This window comes from Ammospiza caudacuta, chromosome 33, assembly GCF_027887145.1.
Source record: "Ammospiza caudacuta isolate bAmmCau1 chromosome 33, bAmmCau1.pri, whole genome shotgun sequence".
NCBI classification, from domain to species: Eukaryota; Metazoa; Chordata; class Aves; order Passeriformes; family Passerellidae; genus Ammospiza; species Ammospiza caudacuta.
Genome location: NC_080625.1, coordinates 3,604,683 through 3,622,838, shown reverse-complemented (window position 1 = coordinate 3,622,838; position 18,156 = coordinate 3,604,683). Strand labels below are relative to the sequence as shown.

At 54.1% G+C, this 18,156-nt stretch overlaps 2 protein-coding genes across 2 annotated transcripts in view; both read left to right on the top strand.

Annotated features, from left to right (window-relative positions):
- Positions 1-18,156, top strand: part of LOC131570264 (class I histocompatibility antigen, F10 alpha chain-like) — a 190,620-nt gene that overhangs the window by 104,822 nt on the left and 67,642 nt on the right.
- Positions 4,048-13,748, top strand: LOC131570167 (uncharacterized). The gene is made up of 11 exons (XM_058822512.1): positions 4,048-4,147; positions 4,325-4,436; positions 6,873-8,041; positions 8,266-8,329; positions 9,161-9,209; positions 10,210-10,319; positions 11,078-11,195; positions 11,589-11,688; positions 11,940-12,136; positions 13,045-13,182; positions 13,627-13,748. The coding sequence occupies exons 1-11, from the start codon at positions 4,048-4,050 to the stop codon at positions 13,714-13,716; spliced, it is 2,247 nt and encodes a 748-aa protein (XP_058678495.1). The 3' UTR covers positions 13,717-13,748.

The window sequence follows — 18,156 nt, the reverse complement described above, 5'->3', positions numbered from 1 at the left end:
ATTTCACAGATCCTGCCCCCCCACCCAATTCCCGGGCACTGGGACCCCCCTGTACCCCTTTATCCTGCACCAACACCCCACTGCACCCCCTTATCCTGCACCAACACCCCCTGCACCCCCTTTCCCGGGTATCCTCCTCTCCCGGCCCCTGGATCCCCCGTTTCCGTGATCCCGGGGACCCCCGGGGCCCCATTCCCGGCCAGCCCGGGGCACCTCAGCCCCAGCCTCCCTTTGCTGGGAAACCCAGCCTGGGCACGGGGCTCTGCGGCCGCTCTGGGATTTGTGATCCCCCAAAGGAAAGGGAGAGACCAGGAGAGGGAGAGAGAGAAGGAGATTGGGAATCAGCAGCAGAGGGAGAGAGAAGGAGATTGGGAATCAGGGGTCGGGTCCCAGCGCCCAGCCCTGCTCCGCCGGGGGTGGGACCCGCACCCGCAGAAAAAATTGGCTCCGCTGCTCGCGGTGCTTGCCCGGCTTTGGGCCGAGCCCAGCGGGGTCCGGGCAGAGTTTGAGCGCAGGGCCGGGAGTTCAGCACAGCCCGGCCCGGGGGTCCCGCAGGGCGCGGCCCTGGAGGGTCCCAGACGGATCCCGAGGGATCCAGAGGGGGGCCAGGAGGGGATCCAGGTGAATTCCCTGGAATTCGCCCTTTTCCCCTCCCCCTTTTCCCCTCCCCCCGCGCTCCTCGGGCACTTTCGCTTTCGCGTCTCTCCAGCTGCGCCACAGCCGCGATCGGGGACGGCTGCGATGGCTCCAGCGCTGGGGCTGGGGGTGCTCTGGGGGCTCCTGGGGAACCCAGGGGGCGCGACCAAAGGTGAGTGGGACCCCCCGAAACCGGGACCCCCCTGAACCGCAATTCCCGGGCACCGGGGACCTGTTGCAGAATGAGCCGTTTGCCGGGGATGAGCCATTTGTCGGGTGCTCGGAAAACTCGGACTCAATATGAGTCATCCGCAAGTTCCGTTTTATTGAAGAGAGCATCAGACACTTATACAGCAAGTAATAAACTCATGAATATTCTGTAATTTACACCGTCCATTGGCCACACCACAACATCAGCTCTTCCCCATTCCTCAGGGGTTACATCTCTCTTTTTCTCATGTCTCTTTCACTATTTGTTATCATACTACAGCTAGGCCCAAGGACACGCTGTCTTGCAGGTGCAGGACTTGGAATTAGCCACGGCCTCGTACTTTTCCAATCTCTAGTCAGCTAAAATCCCAACAGGGACCCCTCCGAACTTCCATTTCCGGGCACTGGGAACCCCCTAACCTCCATTGTCGGACCCATTTTGGGTCCTGTGATCCCCCTCTATCACCTTCCCTAGCACTAGGACCCCCTGAGTCCCTGTTCCTGGGCACAGGGACCCTGTGAACCTTTCATGGCAGCGGGACCCCTTGCACCCCCTTATCTGGCACCGGGACCCATATGATCTCCCATTCCTGGGGCTCAGGATCCCATTGAATCCTGAATCTCGGCACGGGAACCCCCCTGAACCCCCATTCCTGGGCACTGGGACACCCCTGAATCTCCATTTCCGGGACTGGGATTCCCCTAAACCCCGTTATCTGGGACTGGGACTCCCCTACAGCCCAGTCAGATTTCTGGGAGCCCCCTGCCCCCCTTTTTCGGGGATCCCGCACCACCCTGACACCTACCCCAAAGACAACAGATGCTGCCCCAGAGCCTGACCCTGCCCCACAGCCCACCTCAGCTATAAACTACCCAGATTGGATGGGGGTTCTGGTGAGGGAGAGATACGCGAGATAAAACAGATGCTGAAGGAGCACATTTCTCAAGCTCATGAGAAGCCCTCCCAGTGCCTCAAAGAGGGAGAGTCTAATAATGCAGCAATGGAACCCACAGATGTTACAACTGTCTGGGTTCCTGCTGAACTGCAAAGGCAGTCACAGCCAGCAGCAGTTGCCCCTGTAGAAACAAGGAGATCTAAGATGAAAGCAGAGCACCCAGATAAGGGAAAGCCCTCACAACCCTCAGGAGATCCAGAGGTTGAGATCGTCACCGAGTCCCTGACGTACGAAAATCTCCAAAATCTGCACAAAGACATTGTATGATGGGGATGTGAGACTTATACAACCTGGCTACTTTGGGTTTGGGACCTTATAAGTACAGGTGTCCTGTACTAGATGGTGGTGAGGCAAGGAATTTGGGACCCTTGACCCAGGACTCAGGTATGAATCAGATTTTTGTAAGGGAGCCAGGGTCCCTTTCCTTCTAGGAGCGGCTTTTAATGAGTGCCAGAGAGAGGTTTGTCCCCAGGGAGAGCATGCAGGAGCACCACCATAGAATATGCTGGAAGACCCTTGAGGAAGGCATCCAACAGCTGAGAGATGTGGCAGTATTGGAGGGACTCTTTGGGAGGGATGGACAGCATGATAATGACCCCAACAAGGTCAGGTGCACAGCGCAAATGTTGTGGAGTCTGGTAAATCTGGGGCCATCTCAATACACCACCTTCATTGCAATGATTAATGCTGACACCAACCGAGAGACAGTGGGCTCTGTTGCCAACAAGCTTAGAAATTATGACAGTATGATCAATGGCCCAATGCTGGGCCATTGCTGGCTCATGTCTCTGCTGTGATTAAAAATCTCAAAGAGGAGATGAGGGAGGAGGTAAGGTGTCACAGACATATTTTATGAAAAATCCTTTCCTTAGGATTTTTTCCTCCTGAGAAGCCGAGAGACCTTAGGAACAAAATGTAAACGATAATTATCTGCTGCTGTGGAATTACCAGGTGGATCTGTGATTGGTCTCATGTTGTTGTTTCTAATTAATGGCCAATCACAGTCCATCTGTCTGGACTGTCTTGGTCAGTCACAAGCCTTTGTTACTCATTCTTTTTCTATTCTTAGCTAGCCTTCTGATGAAATCCTTTCTTCTATTCTTTTAGTATAGTTTTAACATAATATATATCATAAAATAATAAATCAAACCTTCTGAAACATGGAGTCAACATTCTCGTCTCTTCCCTCATTCTGGGACCCCTGTGAACACCATCACAGTGAGGAGCAACAGTTCCCATATGGCACCAGTGCAAGTCACAGGCCCCAAAGTCAGAGCCCAATGTTCCCCAGCTAGACAGAGAGGGTACCCCGCAGGGGCTGACCTGTGGTTCTCCCTGCATGACCATGGGGAAGACATGGGAAGGTGGGATGGAAAACCCACTTCGGTCCTAGCAGCACGGGTGTGTCAGTTCAAGGAGGGAAACACTAATCGAGGGAACTCCAGTAAAGTGAAGGTAGCGTCAGCCTCCCATGACCGAGCTGCTGAGTATGATCTGTCTGATCCCCTTGAAGGAACCTCTACCATGTATGCCCAGGAAAGAAATAACATGGACTAGAGGGGCCCTGCCTCTAGCCAGGAAGAGGCACGGGCAAACTGGATCTTTTAGACAGTGTGGATCTGATGGCCTGGCAAATCAAATCCACAAAAATATGATGCCTTAGTTGATACTGGTGTGCAGTGTACCCTGATACCATTGGGATATGTGGGGGCAGAACCTGTTTCCATTGCCAGGGTGACAGGGGGATCACAGCAATTGACCCCATTGGGAGCTGAGGTGAGCATGACTGGGAAGGAGTGGCAGAAACATCCTATTGTGACCGGCCCAGAGGCCCCGTGTATTCTGGGCATAGACTTCCTCCCGAATGGCTTTACAAAGACCCAGAAACACTCAAGTGAGCTTTTGGCATAGCTGCTGTAGAGACAGAGAACATTAAGCAATTGAACATTTTGCCTGGACTATCACAAATCCATCTGCAGTAAGACTTCTGAGGGTGGAAGAGCAACGAGTGCCAATTGCCACCTTGACGGTGCACCGCCGGCAGTACTGGACGAATTGGGATGCCGTGATCCCTATCCACAAAATTATCCATGAGCTGGAGAGCCAAGGGGTGCTCAGCAAAACCCACTGACCCTTCAACAGCCCCATCTGGCCTGTGCGCAAGTCTCACAGAGAATGGAGATTGACTGTGGACTATCGTGGCTTGAATGAAGTGACTCCACCACTGAGCGCTGCTGTGCCAGACATGCTGGAACTCCAGTACGAGCTGGAGTCCAAGGCAGTGAAATGGTATGCCACCATTGGCATTGTCAATGCATTTTTCTCCATTCCTCTGGCAGCAGAATGTAGGCCTCAGTTTGCTTGCACCTGGAGGGGCATGCAGTACACCTGGAACCGACTGCCCCAGGGGTGGAAGCACAGCCCCACCAACTGCCATGGACTGATCCAGACTGCACTAGAAAGGGGTGAGGCTCCAGGGCATTTGTCATACATCAATGACATCATTGTGTGGGGGAACACAGCAATGGAAGTGTTTGAGAAAGGAGAGAGGATCATCCAGATTCTGCTGGAAGCCAGCTTCACCATCAAGAAGAGCAAAATCAAGGGACCTGCCCAAAAGATCCAGTTCCTGGAGTAAAGTGCAAAATGGATGGCGTCAGATTCCGACTGATGTCATCAACAAGATCACAGCAATGTCTCCACCAATCAGCAAGAAGGAAACATAAGCTTTCCTCCCTGCCATGAGGCTTCTCCACCAGCTCTGAGCTCTGGCTGGATCTCCGGCCGCCTTCCTGACTCAGGAGGGCTCTTTCCTCCCCACAGCTCCCTGGGCTGGGTTTGCAGCCCCTCCACGTGCAGGATCTCTGGGGCTTTTCCACCTCTTCCATTTAGCCACAGCTTGAGAATGACAAACCCTGGTTTGGGGGAAACCAAGGTGGGAGTGCCTTGGAGTAGCGGCTCCTCCTGGCCAGGTCCATCTCTGGAACTCAGCAGTCTTGTGTCCATGAAAATCTCCACAATATCAAGATTCAGCCCAACGGTTTCAGGGGTTCCCCCTTTTCCAGCGTCCAGCTTAGGGATGATCCAGGGGCTTTTGGGGGTCCATGGGGGCCTTCTGCCCTGATGCTCTGCTTTGAGATTCCAGGGATCCCAGGGATCCCTCCTCTCCAGGCCCTACCGTTCCAGTCTGCTGGGGTCCCCCAGCTCTGGGATCTCCCCTCTCTGCTCTCCCCAATCTGAGGCTCCTAGGGGTTCCCCTCCTCTGCTCTCCCGGGGGTCCCCAGGACCAATGCCCTCCCCTGCCCATACTGGGCAATGGCCACGTGGGCCCCCAAAGATCCCCCAAGGGGCTCAGCTTTGGGCTCCGGCAAGATCCAAACCTACACACACAGAGAAAAAACCTCCCAGGGACACCAGATGATAGTTGGGGTCAATTCCACAATCTGTGAGCTCCAAACACATCCCAATAAAAAACCTTCACAGGGACCCCCAATAGATTTGAGACGGGCTCCCCCTCCCCGCTCACCTGCAGGACGAGCTGGGGGCGATGGTCCAGCAGCTGCGGCCACAGGGGGCACTGGAACCTCCTGTTCCTCCTGTTCCTGCTCCTGCTCTTCCTCTTCCTTTTCCTGCTCCTCCTTTTCCTCTCTCCCTCCTCCTCCTCCTCCTTCTTCCTAACCCCACCTCCTCCCCAGTTCCTGCCTTCTGTGTATTTAGAGTGGAGAACCTTGCTTGCATTTAGAACCAGAACAAAGATCCCAGATGGAACAAGGCTTGCTGCTTTTAGTCAGAAGTATCAGTGACTAAAGGTAACGTTTCCTTTGGTTTGGTGCCGTCCTTGTTCCTCCTCAGTGTTCAGACTGGGCTATAGGGTGTCCTTGTTTGCTGCATTTTCCGAGTTCCTCTTGCACCCTTTGGGCCATGGGCTGTGCCCTGGGAGGGTTCTTTGTGCTCCTTTGTGACACAGGAGAACCTTCCAGGCGGTTTCTGCGTGAGCTGCTGCTGGGATGTCACAGGAACAGCGCCACGTCCCCGTGGTGTTCCCGTTGCTGTGGGACACGGAGGCCTCAGTGCCCAGAGTGGCTCTGGGGTCGCTGCCGGAGGATCCTCCTGCCCGAGGCATTCTCAGCAGCCAGCCCAGCCCTGACGGGTGTCCTTCTGTGCTTGCAGGGCTGCAGGCTGCAGACGTGTGTAGTGCAGCCAAAATGCTCCAGCACGTGGCTGCTGCAGTTTGCACTCTGTACTCTGTGGCTTATTCGGGGTATTTTTTAACCCACTTGGCACGTAAGTCGAGGTTTTCCTTTCCTGCAGCATCTGTGGCTTTGGGCTTGCTGTGTGCTTTCTGTTCTTCCTCTGGAGCTGTGTTGACTTTGGAACCAAATTGCCATGAAGACACCATTGCTTTGGAAGAGCTCCTGCCAGCAGCTGCAGCTGGAAAAAGGGGTGTCTGCAGCCAGCAGGGCGTGCACAGCATCGGCAATGAGCCCTGGGGGGATGTGTTCCCTCAAGCAGAGAGTCTGTGCCAGCAGAGCCTGGAACTCCCTCCCTTTGCTGCTCCAGCCAAGAACTGACCCAGCCCAGTATTTTGTGCTGCTCTCTTGCTTGCTGTGGGAAGGGACTGTGGCTCCTGGAGGGATGCTGTGAAATCAAAATGCTTTCTCGGGGTTGCCTTGCTCTGTGGCATTTCCCACCACAGGCAGTTTTTCTCCTAACATCATCTGGTTCATGTTCCCTCTCCCGTTTCAGGGCACCTCATGTCTACATTCCGAGCAGCTCCTCCTTCGGTGAGTGGGAAAGGAACCTTTGGTGTTTGGAATTGTGCAGCAAGTTGTGAGCTCAGCATGTGGCAGCCCAGTGCCAGCCTGGGAGGCTGAAGGAAAGTTCCTGTCAGTGTCTGAAGCAGCAGCAGCAGCAAAGGAATTCCCATCAGTTTTCTCCTTTTCTGCTGAAGAGCTTTTGAAGAGCTGCAGGTCTGGTTTTGCAGGCAGAGAATTGCTTGCTGGCTTTAGCCATGGTGGAATATTGAATTCCCAACAATAAGTGGCAATGCCGACTTTAGCCAATTGTTAGTTGGAACATCTCCGAACCGATTTTCTGCTTAGTGCAGCTGGATGTGCAGCTGAGGAGAAATAAGGTGATAACTGAGACAGAACTTCCCGTCCCTCATGCTGCCGTCTGTCCACAGGGCACAAAAGCAGCACCAGCACCTCCTGGGGCTCCCTCTGCTTCCAAAGAGGAGGCCAAAGAGGAGGAAGACAGCAGTGAGCTTCCCGCTGCTCTGGGGGACGATGGTGAACTTCCCTCAGTGCCGGGAGATGACAGTGAACTTCCCGCTGCTCTGGGAGACGAGGGCGAACATCCCGCGGTGTGGGAATGCAACGGCGAGGCTCCCGCGGGGTGGGACAAGGACAGGGGGCATCTCCCGGTGTGGGACAAGGATGGTGGATGTGCCCTGGAGTGGGACCAGAATGGCCAAGCTCCCATAGAGTGGGAGGAGGACAACGGACAATTCGCAGTGTGGGACGAGGATGGAGGACATCTCCCAGTGTGGAATGAGGATGGAGGACATCTTCCGGAGTGGGATGAGGATGGAGGACATGTCCCGGTGTGGAATGAGGATGGAGGACATCTTCCGGAGTGGGATGAGGATGGAGGACATGTCCCGGTGTGGAATGAGGATGGAGGACATCTCCCAGTGTGGGATGAGGATGGAGGACATCTTCCGGAGTGGGATGAGGATGGAGGACATCTCCCGGAGTGGAACGAGGACAACAGACAACGCGCAGTGTGGGATGAGGATGGAGGACATCTCCTGGTGTGGAATGAGGATGGAGGACATATCCCGGAGTGGAACGAGGACAACAGACAACGTGCAGTGTGGGATGAGGATGGAGGACATCTCCCGGAGTGGGATGAGGATGGAGGACATCTCCCATCGCCCATCCTCCTCCCACAGGATGGAGGACATCCTTTGTATTGGGAAGAGGAGAGTGAACATCTCCCAGCATGGGAAGTGGACAGCAAAGATCCCCTGGCTTGGAAAGATGATGGAGAAGCTGCAGCATTTTGGGAAGAGGATGGAGAAGCTGCAGCATTTTGGGAAGAGGCTGGAGAACCTCCCTCTGCTTGGGAAGAGGACAATGAAGCTCCCTCCGCTGCGGGATCCTGGGCTGAACATTCTGACAGCAGCACAGCCCTGCAGCCAGAGGGGAGAGGGGAGTGGTGCCTCATGCAGCTGAGTACGTCTGCTCTGTTCCTGGGTGTCCAAGCAGGTGCTGTGTGTGTGTCTGGGCATCAGCTGCACCCAGGGTTGCTCTGCAGCTGAATGTCACAGAGCCATTTATTGTCCTTCCCCAGCTGACACCAAGGGGCTCACGGCCCCAGGGAGTGGGGCTGGTTCTGGCTCTGCTGCAAGGCGGGCTCTCACTCTGGGAGGGAGCGTCTTCCACGTTTTTTCTTTCAGGGAACACCGTGAGCGAGGCGGAGCCTGGCCAGAAATACCTGGAGGTGGAGCAGATTGGCCAAGGGTAAGTGCACGGCAGCTGCTTCTGCACAGGCAGGGCTGGGGGTTGTGCTGGTGCAGGATCAAGTGAGAGGTCAGGAGAGCCCAAAGCACCTTCAGACACTGGGCTACCATCCTGCTGTCTCTCAGTCCTGATCAGAATTGATAACTGTGGTCAGAAGGTGCCATCAAAGGCCCCTGAGGCTGGCAGTGTCCTGCCTGCAGCAAGGAGCAGGACCTGGAAGATCTTCTGTCCCTGGAACTGGATTGCCTAAAAGAGCAACTCACCATCTGGTGACTGTCAGAAAACAGTTCTCAAGAATATTTCTTTCAAATATTTTGCTTCAAAAAATATCCACTGGTCAGGATTATCAACCTAATGGTTTAGAAACAGAAACCAGAGATGAACTAATAAGTGCTCTATTCTAGCACAGGTAGCAGACCCCATACATTCAGTAACAGACACAGAGCTGATGCACTCTGGGGTAAAATGCATCACCTGCCTGATGGCAGGGCCCTTGTGGATCCTGCAGGTCTTAGGCAGGAAATGGAAAAGGATGAAATGCATTCTTTTCCACTTCTTTAGACACCCATTTCTCACCTCAGGTTTTGAGCTAAAGCAATTCAGGGTGAACATTTGGGATTTGCTCCAGCCCAGTTCCTTCGTGTTGGGTCTCAGTTTCCTCTTGCACACCTTGCATGGCAGAGGGCTGGTGGCTGCTGTGCTGCTGTTGGAAGGGTCGATGCACCCAGGTGTTTGTGAACGCTGCAGGCAGCAGAGATCTCTTTCCTGAGCTGGCTTTCACTGCCAGGGCCTAAAGCGCTGCTTCTTTCTTCTCTGCTCCTTTGTGTCCAGGGCTTTCGGAACCGTTTACAAAGGACTCGACAGGGCCACTGGAGGAGAGGTCAGTGCCAACACGCCCAGCACGGCCGGCAGCTCTGCAGGGCTTTCCCCTCTGCTGGGAGCTGTGGCTGCAGCTCTGGGGGCCAGCAGAGCTTTCCTGCCCAGGCTGCTCTGAAGGCAGAGCAGTGTCAGCCTGCAGAGCACAGCTGGGACAGACTTGGTCCTTCTCAAGTGCCAAAGGAATGGAAGGAGGGCAGCGGTGTCTGTCAGTGAAGGACGCCCTGGCTTGGTCTTCATATCTAAAAGTGTGAATGCATCAGCTGCTGGAGACTGAGGTCCAGTTTATCTTCATCCCAGCCTCAGACAGGAACATTATTTAGCAGTTTTTCCATCCTGCCTTTTATCTTCAAAGGGAACCTCAAGCCCTAATTAGGGAGAGATCCTGCTTGGGCTCAGTTTGGGGTTTTAGTCCTACTTCAGCTGTTCACAGAAGGAGAGGGAGAGAAATGAGAAGATGGATGTCAAAGCAAAGCTCTCTCCTAAATCCTGCAGTTGTGTTTGGGTCTGGTGTCAGTGACAGCCTGTGACAGGGATCACCTGAGCAATGGATGTGTGTGTTTGCTTTGTTGTGCAATCCCAAACAGAGCTGTTGGATCTGAAATCATGACCAAATCCCATAGAATTGCTAAAGGGTTTCTGGCTATTTTGCTCTGTTTTCACAGAACCAGAATTACCTCCTGCTTGCAACATCTGTTTGAATAATAATAATAATAATAATGAGAGTGTTGAGGCCATTTGAGAAGACTGTAGGTGCAGAGAATGTTGTTAGAGCTTTGAGGCTGACAGCTGAGGGACCATTTCTGCAGAGCTTGCAAGGCCAAATGTCTCTGGCCATGTGTTCTGTAAGCAGCCCCCAGCTGGCAGAGCAATGGGCTGTGGGAATGGCCCTTGCTGAGCTCTGGTGTCCCATCCCAAGGCAGTTGGGCCCAGCCCGGCTCCGTTGCTCCACAAAGTCTCGCTCCGTGTTTGCTTTGGAGTTAAAGGCTGCAATGTCCCTTCAGGTGGCCATCAAGAAAATGAGTCTCAGAGGGCAGAACAGGGAACGAGCTGTGAATGAGATCCTGCTCCTGAAGGACAAGAAGAACCCCAACATTGTCAAATTTCTGGACAGGTGAGTGCTTAAGCTCTTATCCTGTGCCCAGGCCCTGCGTTAACCTTTCCTGGCATCCGGAGTCTGTAGCCTGTTATGAAAATGCCTGACACAGCCACATCTTCCCAAAACAACAGCCTGGCAGTTCAGTCCCTCCATGTGCTTTTGTTGCTTTGCTTTGGTTTTCCCTTCAAGTTCCTCCCCGTTTGCTGTGTCTTCTAACAAGTGCTGATGAACCACAGCAGAAACTATTTCCCTTGGCTTCTTCTTCCCAGCCCTTTTTCATTGCTACAGATGCCAGGAAGATCAGGTTCTTGTTTCCAGAAATGCCTCATTTGCCCATTTTTTACTGGCCTTGCCTGTTTCTGAAGGGACTTTCTGAAAGGTTTTCTGACTGCTTTTGTCCCAAGTGCTGCACGGCCTCCTCCCCTGGATAACTCTGGCAGTTGTGTTGCCTTGTTCTGCAGGGAATGGTGGAACTGATGAGTTCAGGAGCTGAACCAGCTGGGGCCAAGGGTTGTGGTTCCACGTTGATCTGGGCTGTTGCTAAACTGCATTTTTCACCTGCTTGCCATCTAAGGCCTCTCCTTTCTCACAGGTGTCTCCTTCTCCTTTAGACTGTGCAGATTCCAAGGGCTGTGCAGCCTGGCAGGAATGTCTCTCCATCTGATTCTGTCCTCATTGAAAGTGACCTGGAAACAAAACTCCACTCCAGGCTTTTCCATGGGGGGAATTGAGCTCTGCACTTTCATTTCCATGCCATTGCTTTCCTCTTCCAGCTTCCTTGTTGATGGAGATCTCTGGCTGGTGATGCAATACATGGATGGAGGAACTTTGCAGGACGTTGTCAGACAGATACGCATGGCTGAAGGAGAGATGGCAGCTGTCAGTCGGGAGGTGAGGGATCCTGCTTGTCACTCCCATGGCTGGGACACGATGGTCCTTCCAAACAGGGCGTGAGAGCAGGAGTGGCTCCATGCTCAGGGCTTTGTTTCTGTGTTGTTTTTGTGAGCTGGAGAAGAAAGAGCCTCTGCAGTGAATGGCCTGCCAGCTTCACTGCACTTCTACTCTGTTCTTGTTCTCTCTCTTGCTGTTGTGGTACTCTCTGTCTGGTTTGGATTTGATTTGCTGTTCTCAGCTGAGCCTTGAACTGTTTGCCTGGAGCTGGTGTGCACTGCACTCCTGGCCTGTCACAGCAAAGCTGCTGCTGGCAGAATTCTGAACTGTCCTTTCTTGTGTGATATATTCTGGCCATCGGTTTTTGCCCTCATGTTTCTTGTTCTCTCTCAGTGTCTGCAGGGCCTGGATTTCCTCCATTCCAAGCGGGTGATCCACAGGGATCTGAAGAGCTCCAACATCCTCCTGGGCATGGACGGCTCTGTCAGGCTGGGTGGGTGTTCCTGGCCAGGCACGGCGCTCCCGGGCTGCAGGTGTGGGGCTGCTTCCCAGGGAGGGCCAGAGCCCCACAAGGGCTGCTGGGGGCACTGCCCGGCCCCGGGTGCCAGCTGAAAGCGGCTGCCCCTGCAGAGAGCTCAGGAGAGGAGCAGGGTGCCAGCAGTGCCTTTGCTCTGCCTATGGCCCTTCTTTGTGCTTGGTTTCCTCATTCCAGCTGCCTTTGACAGGGTTTGTTTCTGTCCTCAGCTGATTTTGGCCTCTGCGCTCAGCTCAGCCCTGAGCAGGACCAGTGCAGCTCCATGGTGGGCACTGCTCACTGGATGGCCCCAGAAGTTGTGACCCGATCTCCTTATGGCCCCAAGGCGGACATCTGGGCCTTTGGCATTGTGACCATCGAGATGGTGGAAGGAGAACCTCCTTACTTCAAGGAATCAGCGGCCATGGTAAGAGGCAAATTCTGCAGTGGCTGCAGAGGCCTGTGAGCACAGGGGGACCCTGCACTGGGAGCAGCAGCTGGAGGTTTCTGCACATGGGAAGGGAATTCCCAGACGACTCCATCCTTAACACAGATGATTATTCTGCAGTCTCCAGCAAAAATCTGCTTTGGGATTTATGTTGTCGCAGCTCTTCTGGCTGTGAGGATGACCTGAAAATGTGAACGAATGCAGTAGCTCTAATGTTGCAAGAAAACACCAAACCATCCCCAAATCCTACCCACAAATCCCAACAAGTTTTCTGAAGGAGTTTCTAAAAGAGGTTTTGCAAGATGATCACCCCCCTGATTCGTCTCACTGGAAAAGTTGTCTAAAACCTGAAGATGATTGCTTAACATCCCCTTTAGAGTCTAACATATTTCTTTCCAAGTCCAAGCTACTTTCTCTTTGTCACCAATCCTGAGCTTTCAGCAACACAAACCTCCTGTGTCTTGCCTGGCAGTTTTTGGGACGGAGCATCAGGAATGCATCTACTTGAGTGTCAGTGGCACTGCAGAGATGCACTTGATGTAAGAATCCTCTGAAATAACACAGGCAGACCACACTGACTCTGGAAAATGGCCTGTAAAGCTGATGTCCACATTTGGAGAAGCAAAACGTGCTATTTCTGATGGAGGTTCCAACGAACAAAGTCAGCCAGTGAAACTGGCTCTCAAGGCGAGATCATTTGGATGTTGCAGTGGCTGTGGCAGCCCCAGGGTTTGGGTTTTTTGGCTGGCATAGCAAAATGAGCTCTGAGCAGCATCTGTGGCAGGGAGGAAAGTGTCCCTGGAGCTGGGGCTGAGGCCCCGGGGTGGATGTGAGCCCGTGTGGGTGTGAAGGGAGCTGGCAGAGCGCTGAGTTTGCTTTCCCTGCAGGCTCGCGCTCTGATCCGGCAGAACGGGACCCCGCAGCTGCAGGAGCCCCGGCGCCTGTCGGCTCTGCTGCGGGACTTCCTCGAGTGCAGCCTGGAGACAGATGAGGAGCGGCGCTGGGCTGCCCAGGAGCTGCTGCAGGTGAGGGCCAGGGGCTGCAGGGGAAGCAGCAGCGCCAGGGAGGGGTTTTCTTGTGGGGCCCCCTCCGACAGTGTCCAGTCTGGCTGCGTTCCACACGCAGAGTAAGCAGAATCCTCGCCTGCTGTGGCTTGGCAGGCTCCTTTGGAGCTCACCTGGGCCTGGTGCCCCACAGCGAGCAGCTTCAAGCAGCTCAGGGGACCCAGAGCCCTGCCTGACCTGAGCTTGGATGTTTCCAGGGAGGAGGCACCTCCCACATCTCTGGGAACCTTCTGTCACTGTTTCCCCACTCTGCTGGTTAAAAAGCTCTTCCTTAGATCTATTCTGAGCCTGCTTCCCTCTCCTGAGTTTCAAACCATTTCCCTTTATCCTGTTGCAACAGAGCCTGTGAGGAACTTGAGTCTGGAAAGTAACAGTTCATTTCTTTCCTTTTTATCCTTTGGGCAGCACCCATTTTTATCATCAGCCAAGCCTCTCTCCAGCCTGACACCTCTGATCACTGCAGCAAAGCAACTGAGGGAGCAGCAGAGGAGATGAAGCACTTGAGGGCAGCTTCTTGTTACAGTAGTTAGGTCAACTAGGTAGTTATTGTAGTTAGCACTGTTAGTTGGTTATGGTAGTTAGCACTGCTAGTTGGTTAGGGTAGTTAGGACAGCCTGTTTGTTATGGTTCTTATGACAGCCTGTTTGTTATGGCAGTTTTTTAAATAAAAACTCTCTTAACCCTCAACTGCCTTGCCATGTCCCTTCCTTGTCCCGCTGTGCCTCAGCTGCCCGGAGCAATGTGAGGGGAGAGCGGGCCCAGCCTGGCCCAGAGCTGAGCCCCAGCAGAGCCCTGGCAGAGCCCAGAGCAGCCTCGGCCCCTGCAGAGTCAGCCTGGAAGGAGGCGCTTGGAGCCTTCTCGGCTGCACCCGGCTCTGGGTTACAAACTGGGTGTGCTGGAAAATGCCACCGGCTCTGCACGAGGGCAGAAGGGGCCCGGGGAAGGCCCAAGTGCTCCATGCAAGGGAAAAACCTGCCCTGGGATTGTTATAAATAACTAGGTAGTGTTGGCTTTTGCTATTATGTATTGACTTCTGCAAATTATTCTTAATCACAACGATTTTGATGCAGTACAGTTTGTAATCACTTTTAACTGCTTTTGCTGCAGTATAATTTGTCAGGTTTTTGTGGCCAACGCCCTGGCCCCTGTGTAGCTCATATCCTCAGACCATCATTTATGGATGATATTTTAGTTTGTGAACAGTGTGAAAAACATACATTATAGTTTTGGCTTTTGCAAAATATTAAAGTGGATGCCAGATGTTGTCCGTTATAATGTTAATTTTTGCAGAAGTAGCTGTAGTTCTGTAATAATAACTAATGCTTTTATTTTTGTAACTAACTGACAATAATAACTCAGAGATATTTGTGAAATAGCTAATGTTCATTTACAGGACTTGTGGAAATAGCAAAAAGCGTCTGCATGGTCAGATAACATTTAAGGAAGGGATGTGATGAGGAGCCCTGCCACTGACCCTTCCACTGTCAATAACTGTCACCTGCTGAAACCACAGAACAGGGGCCCTTGTGAGGGAGTGACACACAACCCTCAAAACAGCAATCCACGATTCCTGCATGTACTCTAAAAAGGCGAGTTGGGGATCAAACCAACCTAAAGAATTCCTGGAACATGTAAACAAGTTAAAAGAAATGTTTGAATTACTATAATGATTATGAATATGTATTTGACCAATGTAGGGAGAAAAGGAGATAAGAAGAGTTGCTGTGGTTAACAGGTGTGCCTCAGGCCATCGCCAAGCATCAGTGCTGTTATTCATGTGTCTCTAGTTATCCCTTATTAAAATTCTAAAAATTCTAAAGCGTGAGGCTCCTTTCTCACAACACCCAAGGTCCTCACCCCTTGCTGTTCTCCCAAGGCAGGATCTGTCAATCATAAAGTTTGTCTGGATGGAGAAGAAAAAGACTGCAAAGAAAAGGAAAATGCATTGGTGTGGAGGCCCATGGGCCTACCATTAGAGTTGAATCTCCCACCCGTGGAGGACTGGTCCCCAATAAGAAGAATAGATTTCAAGGTTATGGGAGAAGCTTGCTTCTCCCACAGATCTTTGCAGGCACATGCTGATTTATGTAAAGTTATGTTACCCCATTGGCCTAATTACCCTAGTTCAACCCCTGTTACCCATCTCTGGTTAGTCCCTAGAATGTTCTCCTCTCTCTGTCCCTCCATTGGCCCTAGTTTACTGCATTCCTCTAACCCTGTTTCCCTATTAGCTGACCCGACCCTTAACTCCTCCTTTGCCCCATTTTCCCCCATATCCATTGGACCCTGGCCCTCAGCTCCACCCTCACTACCCCATATAAAAACCCCCTGTGCCCTCAGCTTGCACCCTGTCTTTGTCCCTGGGCCCTGTTCAGCTCTGTGCCCTGTTCCTGTACCAATAAACCCAGTTTGCTGCAGATCATACCCAGACCCATCCTGCCGACTTTGTCAGCTTTATAAAGCAGCCGTGAGCTTCGGGCTCCGGAGTGCCGGACGCTCCAAGGGCCTCGGCAGCGCCAGGACGCTCCAGGCTGGGACAGCCAGGCAGGGCAGGAGGAATCACTGCCCCTTTCCCCTCTCTGCTGCTCCATCTCCCAGCCCAGCATCGCTGCAGGATAGCCTCACTGCCAACGCCATCCTGCCAGGGATGGACTGGGGAGATCTCCTTCCCCTTCCCTCTGGCATGGAGGCAAATCCCATCTGCTTCTTGTCCGCCCTCCTTCTTCTCCTCATTCTGTCCTACATCCACGTTCATTTCTCATCTCCTTCCTCCCTTGTTCGCTCTTGTTCCTTCCTCTCCTTCTGCCTTTTCCTTTTCCCTTCTCCATGTCTCTTCCTCTCCTTGTCAGCCTGGGGAGCTGTGAGGAGGAAAAACCCTTCCTGTGCTGGGAAGGGTGTGGGGAATGTGAGAAGAGCTTCAGGCAGAGCTCAACCTATTCCTGGCACCTCCAAGGACGGCGGTGTCGGATGCAGAGATCCGTGGGGCTGCAGAGATCCCCCTGCAGATCCATGGGGCTGCAGAGATCCCCCTGCAGATCCATGGGGCTGCAGAGATCCCCCTGCAGATCCATGGGGCTGCAGAGATCCCCCTGCAGATCCATGGGGATGCATAGATCCCCCTGCAGCCCCCGGAGCAGCCACGCTGAGCACGGCGATGCCTGAGAGGAGGCTGTGACCCCGCGGCCAGAGGGCCCCGCTGGAGCAGCCTGTCCTGGCAGGACTGACCCCGGGGCACAGTGGCCCACGCTGCAGCACTTGGAGGGGGCTGTGCCCCATGGGATGGACTCAGCTTGGAGAAGTTCCTGGAGAAGTCTCCGGTGGGAGAGAACCCAGGGTGCAGCAGGGGAACGACTCCTGTCCCTGAGCAGAGGGAGAAGCCCCGGGCCATGAACTGAGCCCGGCCCCATTCTCTGTCTGCGGCACGGCCAGGGTAGGAGGTGCAGCTGGGAGGAGGGAGGCGTGGGGGAAAGCTGGGTTTAAGGGTCTTCACTTACTTCTCATTATCCTGCTCTGAGTTTTTGGAGTTTTCTGTCACAAATCTCTTCCCCACTCATCCACAGGGGTTTGGGACGGTTTTCCCGTTTTTGGGGGAAATCAAAGCGATGCACTGATGCTCCTAATTAGGGGTAGGAGAAGTGAGGCTCCAGGGCGTCCCGCTGAGCAGGAGCCACCGGAGTCGCAGTGCCGGGAAAGCCGTGGCGGAAGGTGCGGAGAAGTTTGTTTGTGTTTTCAGCTCAATCCCCTCGGGCCCGGGCCCGTTCCAGGGCTGTTCCTCAGCTCCGGCTCTGCCCTCACGCAGCCCGGGGGGCCCTGAGAGCGCGGGGCGGGGCTGTGCCGTGTGCAGAGCCCGCCCCTGGCTGGGATTGGGCGATGGTGCCGTCAGTCGTGGTTGTGGCGCGCTGATTGGTGGGAGCGGGGCGGAGCAGGGCCCCGGTGGCGGGCTGAGGGCGGTCGTGGCTGGGCAGCGGCGCCATTGTCGGAGCGGCCCCGTGAGCGGCGGCAGCGGCCGGAGCGCGGTGAGGCGGCGGGGGAGCTCGCAGGCGGCCGCAGCGCAGGTGGGAGCCGCGCTGGGTTGTGCGGGGGCTCGGGGCTGGCTGCGGGCCTCGGGGGCGGCAGGGGACTCGGGCGGGTTCGTTGTGCCGTGTCCGGCCCGTGTTGCCGCTGGCGTGAGGGCGCTGCGGGAGCGGCTGCCCGCGGTCTCCTTGCGGCCGCTGCCTCGGCAGGAGCCGCTGGCGGAGCAGCGCTGGCTCGGCCCGGTTGCTGTGGCTGGGACAGAGGGGGCTGCCCCGTGTCCGCGGCTGTGCGGGGAAATTCCCGTGGCCGGAGGTTTCTATACCCAGAGGAGACAGAGGAGTCCTGTAAAAGTGACTTTATTGCTGAGCAGAGGGAGAGGCCGCGGGGCATTTGCTGTGCGCTCTGTGCCATTGTTGTAGTTCGCAGCCTCCTTTTTCTCCTCATTTTCCCGGCCTCATCTCCCTCTCCCTTTGCCCACTGGCTGAGGTGCTTGGAAGGTTCAGACCTGCTGATCCACCAACTGCATGTCCTCGTTAATGTGCGCCCCCACTTTTGTATAACAGCCGATATTCACGGCTCTGTTCAGTCTTTGTTCTTCTGGAAGTTCAGGAATTCAGCGGGAGTTTGTCTGAGCAGCAGCCCATGTTAATTAGTAACAGGTTTTGAAACTGATGGTTTCTCCCTTCCTTATCTACACGTCCCTGGCCCTATCTCCAGGCAGATTCACTCAGTGATAATTTTTTTTTTTTTTTTTTTTTTTTGCCTTACTGTGTCTTTGGTTTTGGGATTATTCGCAGTGCCCTCATTCCCTGTCCTTCTGTTGCCGTTTCTGGATCAGGAGGCCTGGCTGCCACCTGCATCCCCTTGCTCACCTGCTGAATGAGCTGCACTCTCAAGGTGTGGAGCATGGCAAAAAGATGA

What these genes read in the sequence shown, in the direction of transcription:
- LOC131570167 (XM_058822512.1), top strand. Translation starts at nt 4,048, where the DNA reads ATGCTGGAACTCCAGTACGAGCTGGAGTCCAAGGCAGTGAAATGGTAT. An exon ending in CATTCCTCTGGCAGCAGAAT is followed by an intron (nt 4,148 to 4,324) that starts GTAGGCCTCAGT and finishes GGGGGAACACAG; the next exon opens with CAATGGAAGTGTTTGAGAAA. An exon ending in TGGCAGCTGTCAGTCGGGAG is followed by an intron (nt 11,196 to 11,588) that starts GTGAGGGATCCT and finishes GTTCTCTCTCAG; the next exon opens with TGTCTGCAGGGCCTGGATTT.